The following is a 14,196-nucleotide window of genomic DNA, read 5'->3' on the forward strand; positions in this document are numbered from 1 at the left end:
ATAAGCTATATTTATAAAAATTATTATAAAATGATTGTATAGTAAAAACATGCAAACCACTCCAACGCGACCCAATAATTTAAAACATAAAATTTTCGTTTCTAAAATTAAAATTGCAAAAGCAAAAAAAAAAAGGAATTTTTTGTCAAGATAAACATATGAATATTTAAAATAATAATATAATAAGTGTACTTTGTTTTTTAAAAATTTTAAAATTTATTGGGATAATCCAAAAAAAAAAAAACTTTTGAATTTCAAAATTTCAAATTTGTCTTACTTACTACATTTTAATGATAATTGACAACGTTTGAAAAGCAAATCACAATATATTTTTGTAGTCATTTTTGATTTGGGATTGTAAAATTTTAGAGGTATTTTTTTTTTTGTTGGGATTTTGTCAAATTTCTTTATTAGACCATGTACTTTTTAGAGTATTATATAAAAAGCATATAGTTATCATGTTTAACTATCAAATGCATGAAAAAGAATTTAAATATTTTATTACTAGCCATATGTATCATTTTATTGGAGGCAATCCTATTCGAGGTACGATTGAACACTAAATATGGATACTTATCTTAATAAGAACTCAAACCATAGTTCACCATGTTATAAAAGACTAATTTTTTTTTTTACTAGATCTAAACCATTGGTAGAATTTAAATATAGATATATTTGATAGACACATGTATTTTTTTTATTGGATGCAATTCTGATTAAAGCATTGTAGGGCCTTAAATATGAATACTTCTTTTAATAAGGATTCAAATCTTAGTTTACTACACTGTGGGGATTAGTTTTTTTTATTAGATTCAATCTCTTTGGTAATTTAAATATTTTATCATAATGACTCCTATATGGATCATATCGGGGCTTGATTCGCTTCATTTGGGCCCAGTTGTTGGGCCAACTATTGAAGACTGGCCCATGATTATTAGGAGTCCATGGGCACTAAAATTGAGCGTAACACTTCATTCTGAGTAAGGAAATTTGTTACAACAAAAAACTAATATTGCTGGTTAAAAAAAACAAATATAAATAAAATTATTTGAGCCTAATACATGCCGACGTGTAGCAATGTGAGGTACGAAAAAATTTGGGATTTCTTCGCAGACAAAATAGAATATGGATCATTCCATTACTTAATCTAATAACATATTTATAAACCTTACATTAAGCAAAAGAATTGAAGTTTTCTTGTTGCTATAATCGTCGGTTAAAGCAAGTTTTTTCTGGTTATATTTATAAAAAACTAATAGGCTTATATCAACTAGTCGCCAATCAATTTGATCATTCAGGTCCAAAAAAAAAAAAATCAATTGATCATTAATACATATAAAATTTATAGCAGGCAAAATATTTACATGATCTCAATAGATCATATCTTTACTTCTTAATTGGATATATTTTTATTTTAAATATAAGTTTTTAATTTATTTTGTATTTCAAATTTATAATTTTTTTTTACAAATAACTAAATGGATATTTTGGAAAAATCATCTCCAATTTTTATAGGACTGTACGGACAATTACTTTAAAAAAATAATTTTCTTTCAGCAGCAGGACTAAAATACCCCTCCAACTAATTGGAATGTCGGTAATGCCACTGGTAAGTCGGAACCGGGCCGTGATGAGTACGCACATTACAGAATCTTCAGCCCTAATTTTATGATCAGAAATTAACCGCCTATTAGCGGTAAGAGCTTGAGGGTGACCGGGAAGCGGCCGTCAATGACCATAGGCAACCCAAACCCAAATCCAAATGCACAATGTGCCGAAGTTATAATTTTTTCTTCGAAAGAGTTTTTTAATGTGTTATTTTTCATCTGCATATCCGCACATACGCACATCACATTGTGTGCTCTCACGTTCATTTCTCTCTTGGTGCATTGTCTCTACCCACTTCTGGATTGTATTTCTGCCCAGGAAAAAAGAAAAAAAAACGGGTTATTAGTAAATAGATAGATGGATTGGAGAAAAAGATTTTGAACTGAGGAGAGGTTCTTGCAATTTGTCTATCATCATCAACATCATCTTCTCTGATTGTTGTTCCCGAGGATCAAAGGGACCTCCCGAAACCGCTCGTATAGAAAAAGAGCCTTTTTTTTTTCTCTCTCTCTCTTCCTTGTGCGGGTTTCATTTGTTGTCTTTGGCCGTTGCTGGGGGCGGAAGCTTGTTGGGGAGGACTTTGCAGTTCGGCAACCTCACGATCACTTTGTAAATTTCGGCTTTGAATCCTCTTCTTTTTATGTGCTCCATATAATCTTCATGTTGCTTTACATTGACGTAATTCAAAATTTGCTTTTATTCTTTTGCTAGGATTTGGCCCTTCGGAGGTGATCTGCCTCTGAGGTTTGAGGTTGGAATTCTTGCTTTTGTTCCTTTTATTTGTTAATTTCCTCTGGTTAGATCTGTTGTCTGCTTGTTGCTTTTGTTTGAATGAGCAACTTGGGCTTGTAGGATTTTGAATATAATCGGAGTTCAGAGCATGATTTGGTGTTGAAGAGAGCGAGAGTTTTATTTTGGTTTCTTGCTGGAGATGAAGAGGTCTAGAGACGATGGTTATGTGAGCTCTCAACTCAAACGGCCCATGGTGTCTTCAAGAGCGGAAGCGTAAGTTCGAATGCTTTTATTGCCTTCAATTTTATGTTTCTTGGATTACGGTCGCACTTTCTCCTGTGCTTGATTAAACAATTGAACCTTCAACTGAGTGATTAAGCCTTTTAATTTTAGCGGTGGTGAAATAATGCGAATATTTTGGTCTGTTGGTGAATTCAACGAATACACATCGTTATACTCTACGGTAGTTTGGTTTTCTCATCTTTGTTTTAGGTTTAGTCTCTCGTGAAGGTTTTTATCGCTATTAATGTTTTTGTTAACGTTAATGTTTGACTTTGTGAGTAAGATCGGACGTTGCTTATTACTTTGATTTTAAGAAATATATTTTTGTATCCTGACGCCGTTTTCATGATCCTCATCACCAAAGTCATCTGTATGATAATGTGCTGAGTACTTTGACAATTTCTCAATTGGTTTAATATTTATCTACTCTCGTTAATGTAGCCCGGGGCAACCCCAGATGATTGGCGGAGGTGCTCAGAAACTAACAACTAATGATGCTTTACTCTATCTCAAGGCCGTCAAGGAAATGTTCCATGACAAGAGGGAAAAATATGATGACTTTCTGGAAGTCATGAAAAATTTCAAGGCACAAAGGTATGATCACGCTATTCAACTTTTGCTTCCTTGTCCTCTGACCTCGACTTTCCTCATTTTTTATTAATGTATTCTCTTGCAAGAAAAAATGTTGGCTTAATGGCTTTGTAAGCAGAAATTGACGCGTCTGCATTTTTTTGGTACATTTATAGAATTGACACTGCTGGTGTCATAGCAAGAGTGAAGGAACTGTTTAAAGGGCACAAGGATCTAATATTGGGATTCAACACCTTCCTGCCGAAAGGATATGAAATCACACTTCCACTGGAGGAGGAACAGCCTCCTCAAAAGAAGCCTGTTGAATTTGAAGAAGCTATAAATTTTGTGAACAAAATTAAGGTGAAATGCTTTTTAGCTTGCAAAATTAAGACATATCATCTATTACCACACAAAAGGAAGGAGGAGTATGACACAGAGTTGACTTACTTTTAATTCTGATGTCTTTTTTTGATGCAGGCTCGGTTTCAGGGCGATGATCATGTTTACAAATCTTTTCTAGACATATTGAATATGTACAGAAAGGAAAACAAGTCTATCACTGAGGTCTATCATGAGGTCTGTTCATTCTATGTGCTTTCTGTGCGTTTACATCACTATGAAAGTCATTTTGGCAAAAATCATGGGCAAAACACATGGTCATTATGGGGAAAAATGGTATTGAATCCGTACATGGGTTTTCTGTGGATCCCACCTGCCTGTACAGATGAAATCTCATCTGTTAGTTGTACATCCATGTATACGAAAGAATTGCTTCAAATTTTGTTATGTTGGTTGTACAGCAATGTAGTTCTTTTTTCGCTTTGAACTTTCTTTTTATGCACAATTTAATCTTGTGTTGAAATTCTTCAGGTTGCTGCTCTTTTCCAAGACCATCAAGACCTCCTTGTTGAGTTCACTCACTTTCTTCCAGATGCTTCAGCAGCAGCTTCTGCTCATTATGCTCAATCTGCTCGGAACTCCTTGCTTCGTGATAGGGGCTCTGCAATGGCAGTGCGTCAAATGCATGTTGACAAGGTTCTTCTCATCATACATATATGTCCCTCTGGATCAATAGTTTTTTATTGGGCTAACGTTTAATCATCTCTATGCCAGAGGGAAAGGACCATGGCCTCACATGACCGTGAACATAGTGCTGATCATCCTGATCCAGATGACAGAGGTTTTATGAGGACAGAAAACGAGCTAAGGAGGCGTGGCGAGAAGGAAAAAGACCGTAGGGACGATAGAGACAGGAAAGAGCGGGGACGGGATGATAGAGATTATGACCATGATACTAGTCGGGACTACAGTATGCAGGAGTTTCCCCCACAAACCAAAACATGGTGGTAGGGGCGATGATTTTGGCACTGAACCTCTGCATCAAGGAGGTGATGCTGATGAACATTTTGGTCTGCGCAGTATGTCATCGTCTTGTGATGATAAAAGTTCTGTGAAAAGTGAGTTTATCAATACAGAGAGATCTTAAATTGACCAATATGATTTTGAATTTATTTTTTCCTTGTCAGACCAATTCTAACAATGTTTTAGCAGTGGAATATTATGCTTAAATCCTGTAAGATGTGTCAAGTGCACTTTGAAATTGGAAGGAATAAATGGGGAATAAACAGACACACATTTCATCTTGAAAATTCATATTTAGTGCAAAGAGTTGCCTCCATTTTTCTGCCACTTGCATTCCAGAAGGATTTAAAATAAAGATGCTCTTTTGTGCTGATTGGATTATCCATAACTTAACGAAGCAAACTACTATGTTTTTGCTGCTATTGTTTTAGACGTCCTATCCTGTCTCATACCCCCCCCCCCCAAAAAAAAAAAAGAAAAGCGAAACTATCTGGTGCTATGCCTAATCATGATAGAAAAGGGTTGAAATGTTGTTAGCCAACTTTGAAATGTTATGAGCTCAAAGAAACCCTATACAAATAGTTAGAATTTAACAAAATGCTTGAGAATATGTTATACAATGACTTATACTTGTTAAACTTCGAATATATATTTTTTCGATGGCAAAGTTTATATATTATGGTATTTTGTAATAGTGAATATTAATTATTTTGTAAATGTGCAAGTATGCTTTCTTTTATTAGTAAATGTGCTGGTACTATAAAATTTTGCATTAATTTATTGTCATAGCTTTTTATTGCAATGTTGTATCCATATATGTGCATTAAGACATGGAATGTTTTTATTATTGATGTTTTGAGGTTGTTCAGGGGTAGAGAATCTTTCTTGTTTTACTTAAAAGTCTTTATGCAAATTTATGTGTTGGGCTTTTTGGTTCTTTGTATAATCTTTTGAGCTGCGTTTCTTTTACACAGGTTCTTTCCTTTTACACATTGTCATCTAACTTGGGAGTTCTGTTTGTCTTAGGTATGTATAGTCAAGAGTTTGCTTTCTGTGATAAAGTCAAGGAGAAATTACGGAACCCTGATGATTATCAGGAATTCTTGAAGTGCCTGCATATCTATAGCAGGGAAATAATCACGCGTCAAGAATTGCAGTCATTGGTACGCTTTTGTATATAATCTGCATGGCATATCATCACATACTATCAATATGATTGGATTAAAAAGTTTTACTATTCATTTGTTTTGACTGATACTTATCATAGACTAGGAAGTGGTTACTAAACATCTTTGTTTTGGGGTATCCTCTATATCTTGGGTAATGCTGATCCGAGCAATTTTTGTTGGAGTTTTACCCCACTCTCCATTATTTCTTTGGATTTAAAGTCATAGGGCCAAGCTCTGACAATTTGTGATTATTATGGAACGTGATTATAAAATTTTGCATAGAAGAGGAATCAGTCTATAGCAAAGAGAAATAGATTGTTAAACAAGACTTGGAGACAGTTGCATGGAAAATGCTAAATTGTGTGTGAAAGGGACTAATTGTGACCATTAAATCTGAGGCATAAAGCAATAGGCTATGTTATTTTTTAATTAATGATTGGATTTGGAAGTTAAGTTTTAACGTGGACTATTTACTGTTTACTGATGTCTTCTTGAAAATCCTTCTTAAATACTTGCTAGCATTTTCCCTGCTGGATTTTTTTTTTTTTTTGGTGGGGGTGAGGGTTAGATGACAGTAGTGTGGGAATTGATGAAAGATTCTCATGCAGTCACTTCAGTTATTAATGTGGCACTAAAAAAATATAAGTTAAATTTTTTATTTTATTTTTTGCAATCATGGATCAATTTCCTGAGTTTAATAATACTTATATACTGAAAGTTATTCCTGTTCCCATAAATCACCTATTTAAGCTCAAAAGACAGCGTTGAAATATGATGACTACTTATGGGAATCTTGTTCTTCCAGGTGGGGGATTTACTGGGAAAATATCCTGACCTTATGGAGGGGTTTAATGAATTTTTGGCAAGATGTGAGAAGAATGGTAATGAATTTATGGAGGGATTTGTTACTTTCTGACATGTTAAATTTTTGAAATGATTTCTAACTGCCCTTTTCACGCAGATGGATTCCTTGCTGGTGTAATGAATAAAAGTACGTGAACTGTCTACTTTTTATCACTGTCACTATGATAGATGCCTCCCTTTTCTGTCATCTGGACTGCTGATCCATTTAAACATTTGCTTCTTTGTCGTCTGGTTCAAAACTTCTGACTGTTTTATTTTCATTAGAATCCTTGTGGAATGAAGGACATGCACCAAAATCAGTGAAGGCAGAAGATCGGGACAGAGATAGAGATCGTGATCGTGGTCGGGATGATGAGGTTAAAGAAAGGGATCGTGAATACCGAGAAAGGGACAGATCTGCTGCCATTGCCAACAAGGATGTTTCAGGTTCTAGGATGTCTATATTATCCTCCAAGGATAAGTATATGTACAAACCTATAAATGAGTTGGACCTATCTAACTGTGAGCGATGCACTCCAAGTTACCGGCTCCTACCAAAAAATGTATAATTGCTTTACTTTTTCCTTCCCCCCCCCCCCTACTGTTTAATTGGATTCTCAGGCTCCGTAGCTGTTTTGTTTGTCATATACATTATTTGTGCTTTTGTAGTACCCAATACCTGTGGCCAGCCAGAGAACAGAGCTTGGTGGTGAAGTATTGAATGATCATTGGGTATCTGTGACATCTGGAAGTGAAGACTATTCTTTTAAACACATGCGGAAAAACCAGTATGAAGAGAGCTTGTTTCGATGTGAAGATGACAGGTTGGAGCTTGCTAGAGAATTTTTAACCCTTTATGATTCCTGTTAGATTAATTATTATTTATGGTTGAAGTGATAGTTTCTGTTTTGTTCTGGTTTTTTGGTTCATTTTGACTTGCCAAATAGATTATGAAATGTGATTTTCCACAATCCGTTACGTGCACTTGCTGACGTTATTTTGACTATACTGGCAGATTTGAGCTTGATATGCTGTTAGAATCTGTGAATGTGACAACAAAGCGAGTAGAAGAGCTCTTGGAAAAGATCAACAATAATATAATCAAAACAGAATGTCCAATCCGAATTGAGGAGCACTTAACAGGTTATATCAATGGAATTTTATAGAGCTTATATGCCGTTTGAAATAATATCTTGATGTTTCTCATATTCTAATTGGATTCTTTTCTCTATCATTTTAGCTTTAAATCTTAGGTGCATTGAACGCTTATATGGTGACCATGGGCTTGATGTAATGGAAGTGTTAAGAAAGAATGCTCCTCTAGCTTTGCCAGTTATACTGACCCGCTTGAAGCAGAAACAGGAAGAGTGGGCAAGGTGTCGAGCTGATTTTAATAAAGTCTGGGCTGAAATATATGCCAAGAATTATCACAAATCTCTTGATCATCGGAGCTTCTACTTTAAGCAACAAGATATGAAAAGCTTGAGCACTAAAGGTAATATATAACTTTACACTTCTATTATATGGTATGCGTGATGCTTCTTGTTCCTTTTTTTTTTTTTGGGGGGGGGTGGGTTGTGTAAGTTTTTTAATGTTAGGGAATTATTTTCAATCTATTGCATTTTCCAGAGTTGCTTCCTCCTTTAATTCCACTGTAAAAGTTGTATGGTTGGAATCTTCTCATTTCTTGCACACCTACTTTGTTTATCCCTCTCTTTTATTCTGAAAGAAATCTATGTGCACACTGCATAATTCCACCATAGCTTGCAAGATTTTTTTTTTTTTTAATCATTTTCTTGACACTATCATTTGCTATTTATTTTACAGCCTTGTTGGCAGAAATTAAAGAAATTAGTGAGAAGAAACGTAGAGAAGACGATGTTCTTCTCGCCATTGCTGCTGGAAATAGACGGCCCATTCTTCCAAATTTGGAATATGAGTTTTCGGATCCAGATATTCATGAAGATCTGTATCAGCTCATAAAATATTCATGTGGAGAAGTTTGTACGACTGAGCAGTTGGATAAAGTTATGAAGATTTGGACAACATTTATAGAGCCCATGCTTGGTGTTCCTCCTCGACCTGAAGGTGCTGAGGACACAGAAGATGTTGTCAAGGCAAAGAACAATTCCGTCAAAAGTGGTGCTGCAAGTGTTGCCGAGAGTAATGGTAGTCCAGGTAGTGGTGCTACCATAATGAATTCTAAACAATTAAGTGCTTCTAGAAATGACGAGGAGAATATTCCATTAGAACAGTCAAACTCTTGCAAAGCATGGCAAATGAATGGAGATGGTGGGGTTAAAGATGATAACTGTGTTGACACAGACCATACAACTAGGAAGACTGAAACTTTGGGAAGCAGCACGCAGCTTTGTAAAATGCAAGCTAGTGCATCCGTGCCTGATGGAGGATCAGGAGTCAATAAGCAAGAGCATCCTAATGATCGGTTAGTGAATGCAAATGCCTCATTTGCCACCGGAATGGATCACAGTAATGGAAGAACATGCATTGATAATGCATCAGGTTAGCAACTTTCTTTTCGAATGATGACAGTTCTTGCTAATTACTTCATTGTTCCACTTAAATACTGTGTCCTCAGTTTATTCTTTGTTGTTTGACTGTTAATTTCTGAAAGATGAATGAAACACTGAGATGTATATTTTTTCTGCTAGGGCTTACTCAATCTAGACCTGCTGTTGAGGGAGGACTTAATTTACCTTCATCGGAGGTATGGCTGAACTCCCCATGCAATTTAGATCTACTTGTTTTCCAAGTGAAAAATGCTTTTTTCATGATTTACATTGAGATGATAGCATATGTGGTGGAAAGAAAGAGACATATGTCATTGAAAGTTTTTTAGGACATATAGTTTTGCTGGACTACATTTTATTTTATTTTTTCCCAAGTATTCATCTTATCTACAAGTTTTTCAGCGGTTACTAGCAATTGAAGTCAATTGATTTAGACATTCGGAGCATTATGTTGCAAATTATAATCCCTACTTGTTTCTATTTTTAATGCCTTAGACTATAGTTTTGTCTGTTGCCCCAAACAGTGGAGAGCTTGTTGCATGTCGGTGGTTTACTATTGGCATCATTACTAGGTGCATCATCTTGCTATAAGATTTTGATATTTGTGTCTAATTCCTTAGAAGTTGGCTGTTTGAGGCAGAGTTCTTTTTTACTAATTTCCACTTGACCATTGGTGATAAATTGACAATCTGTTGCTGAAGGTCTGTATGACCTCATCCTCCAGTTGTTTTAGCATTTTACTTGCACCTCAATTTTCTTTTTCTTTTTTTCAATTTCAAGTTTGTTTTATTTTATGATGTTGATTGCGTTTTGAGTCTCCTTTAGTTAAACTTCGTCAATAATATTTACTAGATTTTACATGGCTGTGGCTTTTCAAATCAGTCTGGACTTCAATCTTCCTGGCCTTTTCCATTGATGATTGGCTAGTCTGACTACAGCCTTAATTTATTGTTTTTTAGACCAAGCATTATCGGAAATAATGTACTGAATTTCTTTTTTCAATCACGAGTTAGGGTGGTGATTCTACTAGACTAGGAGCATCTATGAATGGGACCATCACTGAAGGCCCCAAAGTTCAAAGATACCAAGAAGAACCAGTTGGACAGTTGAAGGGTGAAAGAGAAGAGGGTGAATTATCTCCAAATGGAGATTTTGAGGAGGATAACTTTGCAGTTTACAGGGATTCTGGTTTGGAGGCAATGAGTAAAGGCAAGGATGGTGGTATGATTCAACAATACCAAAATAGACATGGAGAAGAAGTTTGCGGTGTAGCTGGAGGAGAAAATGATGCTGATGCTGATGATGAAGGTGAAGAAAGTCATCAAAGGTCATTGGAGGACAGTGAAAATGCTTCTGAAAATGGGGATGTTTCTGGTAGTGAGTCTGCTGATGGCGAGTGTTCTCGAGAAGAACATGAAGATGGTGAACACAAGGTTGAGAGTGAAGGTGAAGCAGAAGGAATGGCCGATGCCAATGATGTTGATGGCGATGGATCTCTATTGCCATTTTCAGAACGCTTTCTCCTAACTGTGAAGCCTCTGGCAAAGTACGTTCCTGCAGCTTTGCATGAGAAAGAAGAGAATTCTCAGATTTTTTATGGAAATGACTCCTTTTATGTGCTTTTCAGACTCCACCAGGTAAGGATCAAAACGTGCATGCGTGCCTTCTTAAAAGACTAAATTGGTTTTTAAGGGCATATTATTTACCTTTTTGGGGCTGTTTGTTTTTGCTAATTCGACAGACATTATATGAGAGGATACAATCAGCAAAGATAAACTCTTCATCTGCTGAAAGAAGGTGGAAGGCTTCAAATGAAACAAATTCCACTGATCAGTATGGCAGGTGAAATTCAGTAGAAATAGCATTTTGTATCAAATTTGAACATTTGATCAGAAGAGCTATGCAATGACCGTGGGCTTCCCTTTTCTTTGGCCTTTTTTTTGTTTTTTTTTCCCCTGCTTCAGGTTCATGAATGCCCTTTACAGTTTACTGGATGGTTCTTCTGACAATACAAAATTTGAGGATGACTGCAGAGCTGTTATTGGAACTCAATCTTATGTCTTATTCACCTTAGACAAGTTGATATATAAACTTGTTAAACAGGTTACATGCATAAATCTCATTCCTCCGTGTCTTTTGCTCATCATTTCATTTTTCTTCTCTGTTTCTTAAAAAGTGTGTGCGTGTGCATGTGCGTGTGTGTGTTAGCTTCAAGCTGTGGCAACTGATGAGATGGATAACAAGCTTCTCCAACTTTATACATATGAGAAATCAAGAAAACCAGGAAGATTTGTGGACAGAGTTTATCATGAAAATGCCCGTGTGCTTCTTCATGATGAGAACATATATCGAATTGAATGTGTAAGAATTTATTGGTTTTGAATTTTTACATATTTAAATTTAAATTTGCTTTGGAAATGGATTTGTAATGGCAAGTTGCATGTTTTTTCTAACTAAAAAATTTATTTCATATTCTCTGCAGTCATCTACACCATCCCGATTATCCATTCAACTGATGGACTATGGACATGATAAGCCTGAATTGACTGCCGTGTCCATGGACCCAAATTTTTCAGCCTATCTGCATAGTGACTTCCTCTCTGTTGTTCCTGACAAAAAGGAAAAGTCTGGGATTTTCCTGAAGAGGTATGATGAATGAGAATGATTGGGGTTGCCATTATGTGTCTGTGCTCAAATCTTATTATTATTATTTTTTTATTCTGCTTTTGTCAGGAATAAACGCAGATATGCATGTAGTGATGAATATTCAAGCCAGGCCTTGGAAGGACTACGAGTTAGTAATGGTCTGGAGTGTAAAATAGCTTGCAGTTCATCGAAGGTATTTAGATAATGTTTTGTTCTGTATGCAGACGCAAATATATATTTCATTCTTTGCTGACGTACTGCCGAGTGGATTATAATATCAATTTGTATTGCCTTTCTGAATTGCCCGCACTTGTAGGTTTCATATGTTTTAGATACCGAAGACTTTTTGTTCCGGATGAGAAGGAAAAGGAAAACTTTGCATCAAAACGGTTTATGCCATGAACAGGCAAAGTCCTCAAACATTTGTTCAAGCAGAGCACAGCGGTTCCGCAGATTGTTTCCTGTTACATGATATTTTCCATTTTGAGCTGAACAAGGTATGCGTTATTCCTTTTATTGCTACACAAGTTATTTTGGGCTTGACAGATTCATACTTATGCAGAATGCATAGTATCATCAAACTTAAATTGATAATAATAAAGTTGTTACACCCTATGGTTTCTGGATGACAATTGCATCCTGCAAACTACTTCCAAGGTGCTAAATCAGAAACAAATTCATGCACATGTTACTATAAAATTTTCTCAAACCACTAATCACTATGCCGTTTCAAAATATCTGTCATTTAAAGCTATTGAAATTCTGAAGTGACATTTCTTTTTGGGGAGGGGATTCTTTAACTCACCACAATATTTTTAGAAGTCAGTCGGGGAACTGGAAAAATTTGATTTTCCACTCGTCTTCTTCCAACAAAACATAAGGCCAGTTTGTTTAACATTCTTTTGAAAAAGTAAGTGATTTTGGTTTAGTTAAACATAAGGAAGTTGATGGGAGCAGGGGGATTTGTTGGGAGAGCCTTATACTAATCATAAAGATTTTGTTGGAAAAATATGTTTTCAGTTTATTTTGATAATCTAAATAAGCTAACAACGCTATTTTTAACACAACTAAAATCACTTTTTTCCCCCCTAACATTTTCTCAAACAAACTGGCGCTATAATCTTCCAGTGATCCTTGATCAAAATAGACGTGAACATGTGGTGTCTTGTTTAAGGTTTCCAGGTTAATCTGTTCTTAAAGCTCCTTGGTTAGCCAAGTTAAACATCTCTAATGACTGCACTTTGTCCTTCAGTAGTTTTGAAGTAGAGCATCATTTGCAGAGGTGAGGAAAGAGAAGGATACCGCACTGAAGCAGTTGAGAAAGGAAAGGGTGGTTTTTTTTTTTTTTTTTGCCTTTTTAACTTGAAATTATTCTTGTATTTTCACATTTCTATACCAGCAGCCAAATAAAAGGGAGATGTAGCATACTGTAACTTGGTGGCTGCTTAGTCACATGTAAATAGAAGTAATTTGTGATGTAACTAAAAGGAAAAATTTTCGTTCCATTAATCCATCCATATTTTTCTCATGTTTAAACGTTTTCTTTTTCTCTTGGCATCTTCTACTTCTTTGGATTTCTTTTAGGTAATATGCTGTGACTACAGTAGGCGGAGAGACTCGACCGGCCAGACAGAGAAACAAAAGCCATTGTCATTGTAGCAAGGGTCAATTAAGGCCAGCCTGTATCTATTCAGTGGGCCTTTGAAGAGTCGGATTAAAATCATCTTTATTTAATTTAATCAATCCAAGTTTAAATTTCTTAATTGATGATTAAATTATAAATTAGTTTTTGATAAATTAATTGTTAGAAGATTATTTTTATTTTAAATTTCATGCTATTAAAATAAAAAAAACATTAAAAGTATAAATATAAAATCAAATCAAATTTGAGCAGTTGGATTTTATTGTGCATGGTACAAATTTGGTGGCAGGTGATAAGCACCCCAACTCGATCCTAAATGAGAGTATGATATGAATTAGGCAATACAAGATAGAAACTTTGCTACCTACATAGGAGGATGGGAAATTAAGAAGGGGAAAAAAAAAACCCTCCGAAAGAATGAAGGGAGGATGAACTTTATTTTTATGATTAAAAATTGAGGTGACTTGTGTCCCATCTCTTGAGATCTCAATATGACAGCAAGGCTATATATAGTCACACTAAAAATTAATGGGTTTAGCTCTTCCTTTATTTTTCTATGTAAGAAGGTTTCAAAAAGAATGCAAGAAATGGAATTGGGAGTTCAAGTGTTGAGCAGTTACCATGGCACAGGATTAGGACCATTCACATGCCAGCATTATCTTTCTTGGCACCCAAAAGGCAGTTAAAAGAACTTCTTTTAAAATAAAAACAAAACATAAAAATAAAAAATAAAAAAAGACACAACATATAATCCCCATTTTATAAAACAAGGGGTATTAGAGTTTGGGAAGAGAGAAATATTCCTAAA

The 14,196-nt window shown here is 35.4% G+C and overlaps 1 protein-coding gene across 1 annotated transcript; it reads left to right on the top strand.

Moving 5' to 3' along the window:
- Positions 1 to 1,837: 1,837 nt before the first annotated feature.
- LOC114757049 (paired amphipathic helix protein Sin3-like 4) lies at positions 1,838 to 13,282 on the top strand. The gene is given in 26 exon segments (XM_028946046.1): positions 1,838 to 2,217; positions 2,320 to 2,359; positions 2,461 to 2,613; positions 3,064 to 3,216; positions 3,369 to 3,555; positions 3,673 to 3,771; positions 4,066 to 4,230; positions 4,309 to 4,515; positions 4,517 to 4,652; positions 5,584 to 5,720; positions 6,532 to 6,607; positions 6,688 to 6,717; positions 6,855 to 7,132; positions 7,239 to 7,393; positions 7,585 to 7,712; positions 7,810 to 8,064; positions 8,397 to 9,092; positions 9,242 to 9,297; positions 10,114 to 10,737; positions 10,842 to 10,942; positions 11,065 to 11,203; positions 11,309 to 11,461; positions 11,583 to 11,746; positions 11,834 to 11,939; positions 12,063 to 12,243; positions 12,999 to 13,282. Coding segments are annotated over 23 exon segments (4,275 nt in total). The 5' UTR covers positions 1,838 to 2,217; positions 2,320 to 2,359; positions 2,461 to 2,539; the 3' UTR covers positions 12,219 to 12,243; positions 12,999 to 13,282.
- Positions 13,283 to 14,196: the final 914 nt, after the last annotated feature.

This window comes from Neltuma alba, unplaced genomic scaffold, assembly GCF_004799145.2.
Source record: "Neltuma alba isolate B1F8T4 unplaced genomic scaffold, ASM479914v2 tig00010560_pilon, whole genome shotgun sequence".
In the NCBI taxonomy this organism is placed as follows: domain Eukaryota; kingdom Viridiplantae; phylum Streptophyta; class Magnoliopsida; order Fabales; family Fabaceae; genus Neltuma; species Neltuma alba.